Raw genomic sequence first — 17,193 nt, 5'->3', positions numbered from 1 at the left:
AGTATGACCGGAAATTGTCCTTGAATTCCTGCCAAGTGATAGCAGGAGCATTGTTGGGACGTCCAAACTGGAATAATTCCCACCAATCCTGAGCAACTCCTTGGAGTTGCCCGGAAGCGTACAACACCTTCTCAAGGTCGTTGCATTGTGCTATGTTCAGTTGTTTCTCCACGGCATGCAACCAATCATCTGCCTCCATAGGGTCTGAGGCATGGGTGAACACCTATGGTTGACCTTTCATAAACTCTCCACGCTTATCTCTAACCTGAACAAGCGGTGGTCCTCTTGCAGGTTCATTGTCCAATCGCTGCATCATAGCTTGCATCAGCTGCGCTTTCATTCCCAATATCTGTTCCGTGGTCACAGGTGGCGGTGGTGGTGGATTTATGAGAGCATCACGCCCATGACCACAGCCTCTGCCTCTTCCTCCTCTTGCGGCCATCTGTTTTCCAACAAATGTGCAAAATTTAGAGATTTTTTCAATTATAGAGAGCTTACACAAGATAAGAAACAATGCTGAGAATTTTCTGGATAAGGTTCAAATTCAGCAGTTCAGTAAAACTGTTATAACTCGAGTTTCAGAGATCCAACAGAGGTGCACCAAGATTTGTTAGAAAGCTTAGGAGATCATCTATAACTTTCATTTAGACCACTTTTACATATTCAGACACACACATAGTCAAAAGTAGAGCTAAACCAAAACTGTTCTGAGTTCCAGACAGCGCAGGAACATCAACTTGGGTCAGCTAGATCTCCCAAACCTGAATAGATATTGATGTGATTCTAGAGACATTAGAAAGATACAGAGGTCTAGTTATCTCCACAAAAATTTCAGAATTTTTAACATCCCAGATTTCGAGATACCAGATAAAGAACACAGGCTGCTCCAGAAATCAGCACAGCAGAGGTAAGATAATGCGAAACATCTGCATTAAGATTTCATTCTAAACTTAAAGTTCCAATCTAAGGAAGTTGTGGACATGCCCACAAACTTCCAGAAATCAAGCAAAATACCAAATCAACCAAGTTTACAAATTAAACATCTAATCAACCAAGTTCACAAGACCAACAAGACTAAATAAGAACACGAACTAACGACGTGGTAATCTAGATCGAGGCACCTAACACCTATGGAGCGGTGTCAATCATGGTGAAGGACCGGCGCTTCTTCTTGTAGATGGAAGGCTGTCCAAGTTGTGCTCGAAGTTCATCCACTTACTTCTGAAGATGTCTCTGCGCCCTCTGAGATGCACGCAGTTCTCCTTTAACTTCCTCATCCACTCCCTACATAGCGTGGACATGCTGCACCGTTGCCTCCAGAGTTGGGTCATTCTCTAGTGGAGCCAAAACCTGCCAAACACCCTCATGATCATTTCGAGGAAGGAACCTGAAGCGATCCTCCCTCATGGCCTCAAAGCGATGACCATGGTAGTGGATGTAGGCGTTCTGTGCTGCATCCTCCATGCCATCCAAAGCATGGGCTCTCCTAGCAGGGGCACAGTGGACAGTCTCCACCTCATGTCCATTCTTGATGTCGTTCCAAGCGGTGACCACCAGCTCTACCTTCCAGAAGGTAGCCTCTAAGGGATGCTGGTACTCGGCGTAGTGGTAGCTGATGGAGGCGTGCAAGTCGGGGTAGTAGTCGTCCAGCATGTGAGTGAGGAGAGTGTGGTAGTAGGCTGTCTCTGGGGCTGGCTTGAAGTAGTACTTGCACTTCCAGCCAATCTCCTCCTCCACCATGGGAATAGCTGGGGATGGTGCAGGTGTAGAGGAAGTAGCCGTCGACTCCTCAGGTGTAGCTACAACAGGATAGACTGGCACGATGACTAGTGTAGGAGCAGGTGCAGGCGTTGGGGTTGCCATCTCCTCGTCGTCGGAGATGATCACAATCCCCCTCTCCGCCTGTGGGGCATGCAGGGTGAACATGGCACGATAGACGGCGGTGCTGAGGCGAGCAGTCTTCGGATTATGAGACATCTATAGATTTAAAGTGAGATAGAATTAGAATCAACAATTTTAAATAATAGATTAAGGTATGAAAAGCATAAATGTTTTAATAAAATAACAAGAATAAGACAGTAAGCAAGAAACCAGAGGAGCAAAGATGCTAAAACGTCTGTTTTCTATCTAGGCTTGCGTCCTACAGTCAACACGGCTTTGATACCAATTTGTCACACCCAATTTTAAGGATAAAATTAAATGCACAATACTCATGTGTGCCTAGGAAACAGTCACACACATAAGTCGACAAATCATATAAAGTATCATCACGGTGTCTCTTACATCAGATCCATAATACAACTTAGTCTTACATCACACAGCGGAAATATTAAGATAATAAACTCTCGGGGGCTTCATCACAGGGAAGGTCAACTGGTTGACCACAAGCCTAAAAATCCTCCGGGAAATCCTCATACCCATTGTCATCTGTTACCCATCCGGGATTTTTATCCAAATCAAGAAAATAAACAAGTGTAAATACATCCCGTACTTAACAAGCTAACATGGGGTTATAAGGCTCAAAAGGTTGACACTGGTTTACTACAGTTAGCATTTTTAGTAAGTCAAGCTTTTATTCACAGGTATTATCATGTTATGCTTAAGCTCCCTTTTAAACCCATATGAACAATTATCAGAGTCATGTGTATCATATATCCATCATGTACCATCATAAACGATCATCAACAAGTATCCAATTATTCTATGAGTTTTCCGGGCCGCTCGTGACCATGAGCACGGCTGTTATAACAGTTTGTTACCCTGTGCAGAGGTGGTGCACATTCACCGCGAGTCATGATCCCCATATGCCCAGGTTAATTACTCTCATGTCACTACCAAGGTGAGCGGGCATGGTACACTATGAAGCCATTTCATAGGTTTCCCTAACAAGTTAGGGCCGCTAGGTTTCCTTGGCAGACAGATGTAGGAACCCCCCTTTCCTATGGCACATATCCATCGCGGCTATACTCATAGGAACAGAGGCAGCCCTATACCCAACATGGCAAGCCCCATTTGCGCTAAAAAGGTAACCTCTAACTAGCTAGAAAAGATCCTATTACTAAGCTAAAGTCAGAGCCATATGACTCTCTCAGTTGCATTGTCAGTCCCAACTTTTGCCGACAGATAAGTCCTTATGGAGAGCTGGGAGCAACATGAACACAGGTCATTTGCACCTTCGCCCTATGGAATAGTTGTTATAAATCATGTAAAACTCTTAGTTCCATAGTATCATTCATCATCATGTATATCAAGTTCAGTTAGAGCACTAGCAATCTACCCATATGTATTTAACCCATAGGAGACAAGGCACGTGATAAACAATCACTAGGTTGTCCTTACGGGTATCAAAATTAGACACATGCAAATGAGTAATTGATTAAAGTGAAATAGGACATCAAGGTAGGCCCATGCTATACTTGCCTTGGTTCACAAACTCGTGCTGGTCCTGCTGGTCATCGAAGAATTCTTGGTCTCCAACGTTTTCCTCACCGTCTGAACACGACCAACACGGCAACATACAACATTCCAAAAGCATTCATGCAAAGCAAACATTCCTATCATTAGATAGTACACCAATAGTATTGAAAACAAGATAAAATGTTTGTAAAAATAATCTACGTCTCGCTACGATCACGTCAACGCGAAGTTCACAAAAAATGGAGCTAAAATGCGAAAGTTATGATTTAAACGGGTTTTCCTATAGCCATATATTTAATTAAATCTAATCATAAAATTAAAAAGTTCCAAACTTGACTAACAGTAGTTCCAACATGTAGCTTATGAAATTACAAAGCTAACATGATTTGAATAGATCAATTCGGAGCTAAAACGATAATTTTATAAGCGAAACAGTTCAAATGGCATTTCTGTAAATACTGAAAACGTATTTTTGACTTAAGCCGTGAAGTTTACGTTTTCCAAACGAAAATGCGCATTCGGGAAACTACGCCTTGGACTGCGGGTTAGGACTTAGAAAAGTCTAGGGTCTCTTTTTCAAATCAGCCACGCGAAGGGGTATCGGATGTTCTTGGCCGTTGGATTTAAAATGAACGGATCGGATTTGATCAGAGGAGGGAGAGATGAAGGTGGCCGGTCGAAACAGTGACGCCGGCGGTGAGGCACCATTGCCGGTGGCGTGGAGGTCTTAGACGCGTGCGGTTAGGGGGCAAGGGTTCACCAAATGAAAAACCGAGCGCACCGGGGTATGTGGGGGAAGAAGGGGGTCTCGGCCATGCCGATACGGCGGCCGGGAACAGTGGGTAGCACGGTGGCCGCCATGGCCGGCGACCAAGGCTTGCGGAGCTCGCGGCCAGGGCATCTAGAAGCCAAGAAAATGAAAGTAACGGTACCGGGAGATAGAGGGAGGCCAGGGGATTCTCACCGCGGGGAAGAAGGAGGATGGGGAAGCTCAGCGGCGGTAGTCCATGCGAAGGCGTGGTCGACGAACCTCGGTGCAGCTGCTATGGTGGTCTCCGTACATGGCGAGCGCGAGAGCGAGCGGGGAAACAGTAGGGGCGCGCAGGGGAAAGCTCGGCTGCTATTTAACAGGGCCGAGGAGAGGGGGGGGACGCTCCCACGATGCCCGTCGTGGGCGACGGTTGCTGCAGTGCCGGGCGCGGGCGGTTCTGAGCCGCACGGGGAAGAGGACGGCGCCGACAAGCGGGGCTCGGGCGTCAGCGGCTGGGGAGGAGCGTGGGCGGCGGTTGCGGCCAGGCTATTCGGCTGGGCTGGGCCAGCAGCGGGGCTGGGCCGCGCAGCACGCGGCTGGGCTGCGGGCACTGGGCCGAGCGGGGTGGGGAGGCGAGCTGGGCTGAGGGAGAACTAAGCTTCGGGTGAAGGAGTGAAGGCCTACGGGCCGAAGTTCAAGAAGGGAGAGGGAAAAATGATTCTTTCCTTTTCTTTTTCTACTATTTTCTAAATCCCTTTTTAAATTCAAATTTCAATTCTTTTTGAATTATTTAATAAATTCCTAACATTCACAAAATGATATGCAGCAGCATGTATGCATCAAAAAGGTTTCTAACCTTATTTTTAAATTTTAATTCCACAAAATTTATTATTTCCCTATCTTTTAAGGCTCACAATTTGCATAAATAAATCATATTTAGCTATTTTAAAAGAATATCATTTTTAGGGTGTTACAATTAAGGATCTAGAAAATGGCAACATATCAGGTGCAAACCAAGCAACCCGTTGAAAGGTCCTAATGGCCAGAGGGGAGGTGAATAGCCTAATAAAATTTCTACAACAACACTTAACAAAATAGTTAGACAATTATGAGGCGAAGCAAGTGTTGTGCTAGCCTACTCAAAATGCAAGCCACCTACCATAATTCTAGTTTAGATAGTATCGATTCACACAAGAGGTATGACACTACCCTATGTTAGTGTGCTCTCAAAGGCTAACTAAAGAGCTACACCAACCAAGCAAGCAAGCTCTCACAACTAGTTACACTAAAGAGCTTGTCAACTAGTTTGCGATAATGTAAAGAGAGTGATCAAGATAGTTATACCACCGTGTAGAGGAGTGAACCAATCAATCACAAGGATAAATAATAATGAAGACCAATCACCTCGGAATCAAAGGATGAACACAATGATTTTTACAGAGGTTCACTTGCTTGCTGGCAAGCTACTCCTCGTTGTAGCGATTCACTCACTTGGAGGTTCACGCGCTAATTGGCTTCACATGCCAAACCCTCAATAGGGTGCCGCACAACCAACACAAGATGAGGATCACATAAGCCACGAGCAATTCACTATAGTACCTTTTGGCGCTCCGCCGGAGAAAGGTCAAGAACCCCTCACAATCACCACGATCGGAGCCGGAGACAATCACCACCCTCTGCTCAACGATCCTCACTGCTCTAAGCCATCTAGGTGGCGGCAACCACCAAGAGTAACAAACAAAATCCGTAGCGAAACACGAACACCAAGTGCCTCTAGATGCAATCACTCAAGCAATGCACTTGGATCACTCCCAATCTCACTATGATAATGAATCAATGATGGAGATGAGTGGGAGGACTTTGGCTAGGCTCATAAGGTTGCTATGTCAAAGAAAATGGCCAAAGATATGAGCCATAGCTGGCCATGGGGTTTAATAGAAGCCCCCACGAAATAGAGTCATTGTACCCCTTCACTGGACACACTACGCTCTAACCGGATGCTCTGGTCCAACTGACTGGACGCTAGCCCTCAATGTCCGGTCGCCTGATGGACGCCACGTGTCACCAGCTTCAAATGTTGTTCGTCGGATTTCAACGGCTACGAAGCTGACCGGACGCTCTAGCAAAATGGATCGGATGCTGGAGCCTCAGCATCCGGTCGAGTACAGTAAGGGTTCAAAACCAGTTTTTATCGACCAGATGCGTCCGGTCCACCTCGACCGGATACAACCCAGTGTCCGGTGGTAAACCCTAGCCACTGTACCACCAAGTCAGCGCAACTGGACGCAGGCAGTTAGCGTCTGGTGCATTTGGATCTAGTGTCCGGTCACTGGACCGACGCTGACTTCTCCTCCGTTCTCTTCACCCTTGCTCAAATGTGCTAACCACCAAGTGTATCACCTTGTGCACATGTGTTAGCGTATTTTCATAAACATTTTCAAGGGTGTTAGCACTCCACTAGATCCTAAATGTATATGCAATGAGTTAGAGCATCTAGTGGCACTTTGATAACCGCATTCCGATACGAGTTTCACCCCTCTTAATAGTACAACTATCAAACCAAAATATGATCACACTCACCAAAACAAAATAGCTCCTACACATTAAACCTTTGCCTTGAGCTTTTTGTTTTTCTCTTTCTTCTTTTCAAGTTTAAGCCCTTGATCAACGCCATGCCATCACCATTGCCATGTTATGATCTTCATTAGCTTCTCCACTTGAAGTGTGCTACCTATTTCATGATCACCTGATAAACTAGGTTAACACTTAGGGTTTCATCAATTCACCAAAACCAAACTACAGCTTTCACCCGTGGAAACTTGAAAACTAATGACTAGGGACATAGGATGCCAATCCAATGGATAGGGCAAGAGGTGGGGTGATCTTGCGCTTAAGCCCCCCCTCCCATATTTTTTCAAAAAACTCCCTGTCAATTTAGGGACACATCCCAGTCACCCCCGCCTCCACGATTCTACGCTGCTCGTTTCTCCACAATTCTACGTGCTGCTAGATCATTTCTACCGCCCCTACGCCTGGCCAAGACCGTTCCTCGCATGCCACCAGTCCAAGTCGCTCATTTCTCCGATCGAATACCGCCGGCTAGTGTAGGCGATTGCGCCGCTCCTGGAGGACGTGAAGAAGCCGATCTTCAAGACCACCCCCAACACCCGCCCCTTCATCATCCCGACCACCGGTACATCATCTTCATCTACCTATGTTCATGTCAAGATGATGATGCACATGTTAGCTCAATTGTTGTGGCTTGCATTGTAGGGACGGGCGGGTGGGAGAGCGCGCTAACGAACACGGTGTCCTAGGTGACCACATCATGTCGTCTTGATCGAGTAGTTCAGTGCCTGTGCTTTGACATGGACGTGGTGGAGAGCGACTGGTGTACTCGTCGAGTTCATTTTTGCGTGTGTTTCTGATTGCCGGAGAACGTACTCGGACGGCGATGATGTGGAACGATGGCGATAGCCAACAGCAACAAGAGCTACAACAGCCAGGGAACAACGCCCTCTCTGAAGCCATCATCGTTGATTATTTGAAGCCTATGGTTGGAATGATGTTTGATACACTTACAGATGTGGAGAAATTTTACAAATCGTATGCATATGAAGCTGGTTTCTCTGTCCGTGTTGGTCAGTATAAGAAGCAAAATAATGAAATATTATTCGAGCGTTATTATTATTCAAGGGAAGGGTACAGAAAGGAGAATGTCAAAAATGTTATTGATGAATCCAGAAAAAAGAGAAAGACGCATAATGTGATGGAAACCAGATGTGGTTGTGAGGCACATATTGTTGTCAAGCTTGGCAGTGACAAGAAGTATCAGATAGCTTCAATGGTAGAGGAGCACAGCCATGGTTTTGTGTCACCAGATAAGAGGCATTTGCTAAGATCCAACCGTAATGTTAGTGAGAGGGCAAAGAGTACCTTGTTCAGTTGTCATAAGGCTAGCATAGGCACCTCATAGGCATATAGACTTCTCCATGTCAGTGATGGTGGGTTTCAGAATGTTGGGTGCACACTGAGGGATTTGCAAAACTATTACCGTGACCTCAGGAGCAAAATCAAGGATGTAGATGCACAAATGTTTGTGGCACAACTTGAGCGAAAGAAGGAAGTAAATCATGCCTTCTTTTTATGACTTTATGGTGGATGAACATGGATGACTTGTTTGTGTGTTTTGGGTAGATGCCTTATGCAGGAAAAACTATAGTGTTTTTGGTGATGTGGTTTCGGTAGATTCAACATACACCACTAACCATTATAACATGATTTTTGTGCCATTTACTGGAGTCAATCATCACTTGCAAAGTGTTTTTCTAGGGGCAGCATTCTTAGCAAATGAAAATATTGAGTCATATGAATGGTTGTTTAACACCTTTCTTAAGGCTATGCGTGGAGTAGCACCTCATCTAATCATAACAGATGAAGATACAAGCATGAAGGCTGCTATTGCTAATATTCTACTGGATACAACTCATAGACTTTGCATGTGGCATATCATGAAAAAGGTTCCTGAGAAGGTCGGGCCCTCTATAAGAGAGGATGACGAGTTTTGGGATAGATTACACACATGTGTTTGGGGCTCTGAGACTGCAGATGATTTTGAGTCACAATGGAATTCTATCGTAATATATTTTGGACTCATGGGAAATGATTGGTTTTCCACAAAGTTTGCCATGCATCAATCATGGATTCTGGCATACTTTATGGACATACCTCTAGCAAGAATCCTTAGGACTACATCACGATCAGAGAGTGCAAATTCTTTTTTTAACCGTTTCATTCATTGAAAATTGACCTTGGAGTGCCAATGCCAAGAGGAGTTGAAAGCCGATAATGCAAGTCTTCACACCACTCCTAAATTGATAACACCATGGACCATGGAGAAGCAATGTAATGTGATATATACACATGAAGTCTTCAGTAAATTTTAGGAACAAATCGTAGCTGCAAGAGACCATTGCATTATTCAAGGCATTACAGAGTGTGAAGATATAAAAATTGTCACCATCAGCAGTATCTCTGGAAAAGAGCGAGTGGTTTAGTTCAACAAGTCACACATGTTTGGTAGTTGTTCCTGTAAATTTTATGAGTCATATGGCATCCCGTGTCATCATATCGTACAAGTGCTTAGAGCTGAGAAGCAAAGTGAGATACCATCTATTTATATTATGAAGAGATGAGAGAAAAGATGTAAAAGGTTTGTATTATATGATTTTTTTCTATGGGTGTTTTTTACAATAGTACTGATCAGATATTCAATTTTATAGGGATCTATTCTTTGATGAAGAAGGTAACCTCCTAGATGAAAAGCTTGAAGATCCTATGGAGGTGTCAATGCGGAAAAAGATTTTAGATTCACGCAACCAGTTTGAAGATCTTATCCAATTGGCCAAGAACTCTGAACAAGGGATGGATTTTTATTTTCTAGTTTATCCAACCTAGTGGAACCTCTCCAAATGATCACGCTTGCTACGAGAGTTAATAAACAGGATGAGTATGAATCTTTCCTTGGTAGTAAAATTCTAAATCAAGTCAATATACATCCACCAAATGATATCAAGTCGAAAGGGAGATGCAAACGAATTAAGAAGAGCAAGGAGATGAAGACTGCAAGCAAGGGTAAAAGTAAATGGACGTGTGGAAAATGTAAGCAAGTAGGGGATCATGATGCACGCACTTGCCCAAACAATGTTGTTGGCTGATATTTCAAGTTCGTGTAATCACTTTGTTTACTAGTGACATCATTCAGGTGCCAATTTTAAATGTTACATTTTCCTATGTACAAGCTTATGATTCTACAATGTACTAGTGACATCATTCAGCTGCTAATAAACCTCTAAAACTCATTGCATGCATGTAGTATGGATCTTCCTTGTAGCCCTGTCTTAAGTTTCTGATTACATATTGAACATAACAGATCAACAACTGTAATATCAGAGGTTTATGCATCTTAAGTTTCTGAACTAGAGCAATGTTGGCTCACTCAGAAACACATCTTAAACAAAATAAAATAGTATTAGGACTTAGAATAAAATTTTGAGCTCCTAGTAACCAGTACAATAAGCTTGTGATGTGTCGTATACAATCACAAATTAGAATACAATTTTTGCAAATTTCTATTCATTCTATAGATAGCACAAATTAGAATACAATTTACCACCTATACAATTTCTATACTCTTCGATGTGTCCTATACAATCACAACTTGCCCAACTTCCTACCACCTGCAAGGTTTACAGAACACCGGGCAAAGCACGATTTACAGCACACATGCTTCAATGCATCTCATGACAGCACACATCTTTAGAATGAAGCAATCCTCCCTATTTTGTTCCTCTCGCCAATGCAACTCAGGATGAGCACAACTTCAGAATAATGCACCTTGCTCTTGCCAATGCACCTTGCACCAGCATTGCAGCCAACGGATACAAGCCCCACAAAGAAGAACAATTTTGAGTCACCATTCCAGCAGGAGGTAGGGGCGGAGGAAACAATTTTTAGAATGGAACAATTTGAAGCATGTGTGCTGAGGGCCAGGGGCGGAGGAGCCCTCACTAGGCGGCGGAGGCCTAGGGGCGGCGGTGCCCTCACCAGGCCGGAGGAGGGTTGGGGGCTGCGCCACCCTCAGCAGGCCGACGGAGGGCAAGGGGCGGCGGCGCCCTCAGTAGACCGGCGACGGGCAAGGGGCGGTAGAGGTCTCTAGCGACGAAGGGCAAGGGTGATGGAGGACAAGGGGCGATGGAGGGCAAGGGGCGGCGCCAGGCGAGAGGCGGCGGAGGGCTAGGGCGACGAAGGATGCAAATCGCTAGGGGCGGCGTAGAACCACGGAGGCTGGGGCGACTGGGACGTGTCCCTTAATCAGCAGGGAGTTTTTTGAAAAAGATCTAGGAGGTGGGGGCTTAAGCGTAAAATTGCCCCACCTCTCGCCCCATCCATTGGATTGACATCCTATGTCCCTGATCGTTAGTTTCTAAGTTTCCACAGGTTGTTTGGTTTGCACCTGATATGTTGCCTTAGAAAATATAGTAAGAAATAGTCCATAACTATTCAAAATAATCAATCAAAGAAATATATCAATTTAATTTCCATATGGATTAAAAAAACTAATAATAAAACCGTGTAAAAGACAACATTTGAATAAAACTATGAAGATTGATAGTTTGAACTCCTAATGTATTCAAAATATATAGCGCACATAAATTCTAATTAGTAAATAAATAAGTTATAAATTACAAAAAGTAAAAGTTTGATTTTCATATGTTGCAAAAGAAACACCTAAATAAAAACTAGTGTATTAATACAAGTAAAGTTAACGAAATAAGTCATGTCTTTGACTCTCAACGTCCAAAAGAATCCCCGTTATTGGATTCTATAATGATTTAACGGCTTAGATTAAACCAAACAGTCACTTATGATAATAATCAGAAAAAATAAAAAACACATGCTATTGAAATTTATATATGATGATCTAACAACTTAGATTAAATCAAAGTGTCCGTGCTTAATATAATTACTAGAGAAAGATTAATGGAAAATAGAAAAAAAATAAACCATAGGATTTTATGATGATTTAATGGCTCAGATTAAACCAAAGATTCCAAGTGTAATACAATTATGATATTAATTGGAAGAAAAGAAAAAACATACATCATTAAACTTATGGTGATCTATCGACTTAGATTAACCAAAGAACCCATACCTATCACAATTAGTAGATAATAAAATAAAAAGGTAAATTAAAAATAGGTGCTTTGATTTCCATACTAGTTGAACATAAAAATAACTAAATTTTGATTCAAAGTAGAATACAATTTCTAAAGGGACCTTTTAATAAAAAATACAAAAAGTTAATAGTTTGGCCTCGATGAATGAAAAAAACTAAATAAACAATCCATATAAATTATAACTAGTAAATAGCTAAATTCAAAATTAAAACTTACTAATTAGTAGTGATGATTTCCATATGTTGGAAAAAGGTAACTAAACAAAAGAAATTAATGTACTACTAAGCAAAGTTTAAAAAAATCATCGTTTTCACTCTCAAGTGGTAAAAACTACCACATTGATCATATAAAGATTATAACGATCAGATTTATGATAAGATATAGAAAAAATTAAATAAAGAGTCCATATAGATACGACATATATGAAAAGAAATAGTAGTAGTGTAGAATTCAATCACTATTTCAATTGGATTTTTTCATGGTAATAAAAATAGTAAACCATACCATAGGAATATCTATGGGAGGGACTACATGCATGCACAAAAACTATCACCAATGTCTTGACCTGGCCATGAAAAATCAATGAAGCACTTCGGATCCTCTCGCTACTACTCCGGATGTAGTATTAGCTCAACATGACAAAAGCAACTTTATGATGAATCTGTCAATGTTTTAAGGCAAAATGGTAAACACAACTTCGCAATAGATCGAATGTACAAGGCGGTCTAAAAATTAAATTCAAAAGAGGGCCAAGAAACTAAACACCTTGTGGGGAGACTTGGACAAATATATGAGAGACTTAAACACTAATTTTATCAAGGAATTAGAGCTCAAACGTACTGAATGCTGCCTTGAGATTTGACATCAGAGCGGTGGGAGAGAGAAAAATGAGATAGACAAAAATTGCTTCAAGCTAATAAGAAGATCTTCGTGTTAGTTGATCTCCTCCAATAGGCCCAATGACCTATTGGGCCTTTGGATCTACGCCTTGATCAGGGGCGCCCAACCCTAATATGGTTGGTGGGCCCCTGTCGCACAGCACTATAATAAGAAAGGTGGGGATCTGGGATCGGATGACAAAGTTGACCGGGAGCCGCCGAAACCACCTACAGAAAACCTAATCCAATCTAAAGAAGAGTGTTGCCAGCGACGGGAAGCCCACCAACTCCGTCGTCACCTCCGTAGTGCCACCAGCGTCACCGTCGGCACTGGACCGGGCGCACTAGGCACTGGACCGGGCGCACTAGCTAAGGTACACCAATAGATTAATGTTCTTTACCCACTAGATCTACATCTAGAGTTTAGAAGTTTTTGACAATGGTATCAGAGCCTAGGTTGCTAATGAGTAGATCTAGTATAGGGTAAAGCATTGAAAAGAAATAAAAAACAAGGGTTCAATTCGTTTAGGATTGAAACCCTAACCCTAATTGGGTAAAAGAAAAAGAAAAGAGACCAGGGGTGGCGGATGTCACCCAACTCCCGCTCACCACCGCCACCAAGCGGGGAAAGATGTCACACCGCCATCTTCGTTGGCGCACGACAAGAAAAGAAATGACCCCATTTGGATCTAAGAAGAAAGAGGGTTATCCTAACCCTAACCCTAATCAGGTGAAACACAAGGAAAAGAAAGGGTGTCGGTTTTTGGAAAGGATCTCAAAGCCGAACCCTAACCCATGAATCAGTCTCGGGAAAGAACAACAGTGAACCCTAGAATGAATCCCCATTCCAATCGGCAAAGAACAGAGAAGATAATCTAGAAAAGATCCAAAAGAAAAGAAGGGGAAAGGAGAAAGGAACAGAGAAACAAACCCTAACCCTAACTCACAATGAGGACGGGAAGAGAATGATTTGGTACAAATAGAAAAGAAAGGAAATCAAGTTAAAAGGATGAACCGAATCGAACGAATCGAATCAGGAAAAGAAACCCTAACCCTAGATCCCCAAATCGGTTGAATCCAAGAAGAATAGTGGGTCGGATTCCAAACCCTAACCCTAGATCTAAACCCTAATCCCCAACACCGGTTCGGATAAGAGAAAAGAAAACCAAATCGGAGAAGGGGAAAGGGGGAAGGAACCTACCTCGCCATGCGTCGGGATGACCCTTCATCGGCGCGGGAGAAGAAGACCGAGTCGGGGGAGCTGTTTTCCCTGGGCTCGGCCAAGGGGGCACCGCGGCCAGGCCGCTCGACGGTGGGGCGCTCACCCGCTAGGGAGCGCGCACGCCGGCGAGGGGGCGGCGTCGGTGCCATGGCTCTGCCGTCCTCGCTCGCTCTCGCTCAGTGTCATGGCTACGCTGAGAGAGGAGATTGGCGAAGAGAGAGAAGTAAAGAGTGCGAATGACACTAGGGTTTTTGAGGGAGGGCTCCCGTCGCTGTTTTGATCGGCTGATCTCACCGCGCAGCCGTCGGATCGAAACGGACGGCGCCGGTTGATCGGGCCGACTCGTGGCCTAGGCAAGCGAGTGCGCCGCTCGGCTTTACCAGCCCAGGCCCAGGTCGCGGCCTAGTGCGAGCAGCGCGCGGGCAAGGGAGGCAGGTCGAGCCAAATTCTTGCTCGGGCCGAGTGAACAGTAAAGATTTGAGTCAATTTCCCTTTTTCTTTTTCCAGTAAATGTTTATTTCCTAGAAATTGATTAACGGCTTAAAGAAAATAGAAAAGAGATTTGTCCTGTGGGCAAAATTCATTAAATTGAATTATTTTTCCGCTGCTAAAGAAATTATTTATTCTTTAGTTATTTTGAACTAACATCATATTTAATTGGAGAAAAAGAGATTTTGATATGATTATGATGTTGTTATTTTCTGACCAACGTTGTTAATAACAATATCATAATTTTAATGATTTTATGCATTAATTCTATTTTTGCCCAACTGTGATGTAGAATTAGTGTATAAGAACAGTTGTAAATTTTAATGATTTATGCATTAATTCTATTTCTGCCCAACGGTGATATAGAATTAGTGTGTAAGAACAGTTGTAAACTTAAATGATTTATGCATTAATTCTATTTTTGCCCAATGATGATGTAGAATTAGTGTGTAAGAACAGTTGTATGTTTTGATTTTGATCAACGTTGGAATCAAGGCATGCAAATATTGTTATTTTTATGTTAAAAAAAGTTTGACCTGGCCTTCATCTTGACTGAGGTAGACTAGGTAGTCACCTCACTGTGTCCCACTAATCCTGTGGTACTGGTGAGGGAGACAAACGAGGCTGATGCCGTTTGGGCAACTAAAAAGAGGGATTTTGAATCCCGAAAGATGTCCTATGCCCTTGTGCATAGGAAGTGGGTCACTATCAACAAAAAATGTTTGGCTATGTTAAAGAACACGATTGAGCCTGTAATTGTGGGCTCAATCCCAGAGTGTGACATGGTCATCGAGTACCTCGATAGAATAAAGAGTCAGTTCACTGGCTCTTCAAAGACATATGCTACCTAGCTGATAAAGCAGCTGGTGACAGAGAGTTACTCTGAAAATGGTGGCATAAGAGAGCTCACGATGCATCGTCAAAATTATGGCACTGTCGTTTAGGCCATATTTCGAGAGAGAGAATAGAAAGACTAGTTAAGAAAATATTCTTCCTCCATTAGAGCTCTCAGATTTAGAACAATGCAGAGAATGCATAAAAGGAAAGTATGTAAAGAAAATTAAGAAAGATGTCAAATGAAGTGTAAGAATTTTACATATTATTCACACAGACATCTATGATCAGTTTCCTGTAAAGAGTGTGGATGGTAATGATTCGTTCATAACATTCACAGATGATTACTCCCGTTATGTCCACATTTATCCAATCAAAGAAAGAACAGAAGCATTGGATAAATGTAGATATTTAAGGCAAAAGTTGAAATTCAACGTAATTTAAAGATTAAGATAGTCATGTCCGACCATGGGGGAGTACTATGGTCGACATACCCCATATGGCCATATTCCTGAACCTTTTGTAAGGTTCTTACAGGAGAATGGCAAAGTTGCCTAGGATACTACACCGGGTGAACCTCAGCAAAATAGAGCAGCTGAAAGATACAATCGTACCCTAATAGATATGGTGCACAGTATGATAAGTTACTCCACCTTACAGTTGAGCCTGTGGATGGAGGCGTTAAAAATCGCCATTCATATTCTTAATAGAGTACCAAGTAAGTCGGTGTCCAAAACACCGTATGAGTTGTGGATAGGAAGAGTACCCTCATTAAACCACTTACTTACGTGTGTGGGAGTCCTGCTGAGGCTAAAGTATTTAACCTAAATATTGGGAAGCTAGATCCCAAAACAGTGAGTTACCATTTCATTGGCTACCCAGAAAAGTCAAAAGGTTTTCGTTTTTACTGTCCAGAGAGACATACAAAGTTTATGGAAACGAGACACGCTGTCTTCCTAGAGGATGAATTGATGAGGGGGAGCATGGTAGCTCGAGAAATTGACCTTGAATAGAAACGGGTGTATACACCCACTCCAATGATTCATGAGCCATTTTTCTCACTACTTGCTGTTGCTACACCGATAGTGTCAGATACTGTGGTGTCAGCACCTGTTGTTATTCTGCCTGTGGCAATAATGAATGATGATAAGGAACATGTTCTTCAGGATCCTATAGAACCTATTACCACACATAAGGGGGAGCAACAACAGCCTCAAACAAAAGATGTGCCAAATGTGGAGGCCCCTAGAAAGTCTCAAAGAGTTAGAAAATCAGCTATTCCTGCTGACAATGAAGTATACAACACTGAGAAATTTCAAATGGAGGATGATCCCACCTCATTTGAATAAGCCATGAAAAGTGATCATTCATCAAAGTGGCTTGAGGCTATGGAAGATGAAATGAAATCTATGAATGCCAATAAAATTTGGGACTTGAAGATAATTCCTAAAGGAGCCAAAATAGTAGGTTGTAAATAGGTCTACAAAACAAAACTTGACTCCTAAGGGAATATATAGAGATATAAAGTGCAACTTGTGGCAAAAGGCTTTACGCAAATAGAAGGGATTGATTACAATGAGACCTTTTCTCCAGTCTCATGTAAGGATTCCTTCAGAATTATAATGGCATTAGTGGCACATTACGATTTAGAATTACATCAGATGAATGTAAAGACGACATTTCTCAACAGGGACTTGGAAGAAAATGTTTACATGGCACAACCGAAGGGTTTTGTTATAGAAGGAAAAGAACAAATGGGATGCCACCTAAAGAAATCCATTTATGAATTAAAACAAGCTTTAAGACAGTGGTACTTGAAGTTTGATCAGACAATAAAGAATTTCGGGTTTAAAGAGAATATAG

The 17,193-nt window shown here is 42.7% G+C and overlaps 1 protein-coding gene across 1 annotated transcript; it reads left to right on the top strand.

The window, feature by feature from the left end:
• The first annotated feature begins 7,622 nt into the window (after positions 1–7,622).
• On the top strand, positions 7,623–8,144 carry LOC136492539 (protein FAR1-RELATED SEQUENCE 5-like). The gene has a single exon (XM_066488519.1). The coding sequence runs from the start codon at positions 7,623–7,625 to the stop codon at positions 8,142–8,144; it is 522 nt and encodes a 173-aa protein (XP_066344616.1).
• The last annotated feature ends 9,049 nt before the right edge of the window (positions 8,145–17,193 follow it).

Source organism: Miscanthus floridulus, chromosome 11, assembly GCF_019320115.1.
Source record: "Miscanthus floridulus cultivar M001 chromosome 11, ASM1932011v1, whole genome shotgun sequence".
NCBI classification, from domain to species: Eukaryota; Viridiplantae; Streptophyta; class Magnoliopsida; order Poales; family Poaceae; genus Miscanthus; species Miscanthus floridulus.
Note: the sequence above shows the minus strand (reverse complement) of the source record. Positions and strands in the feature narration are given on the sequence as shown.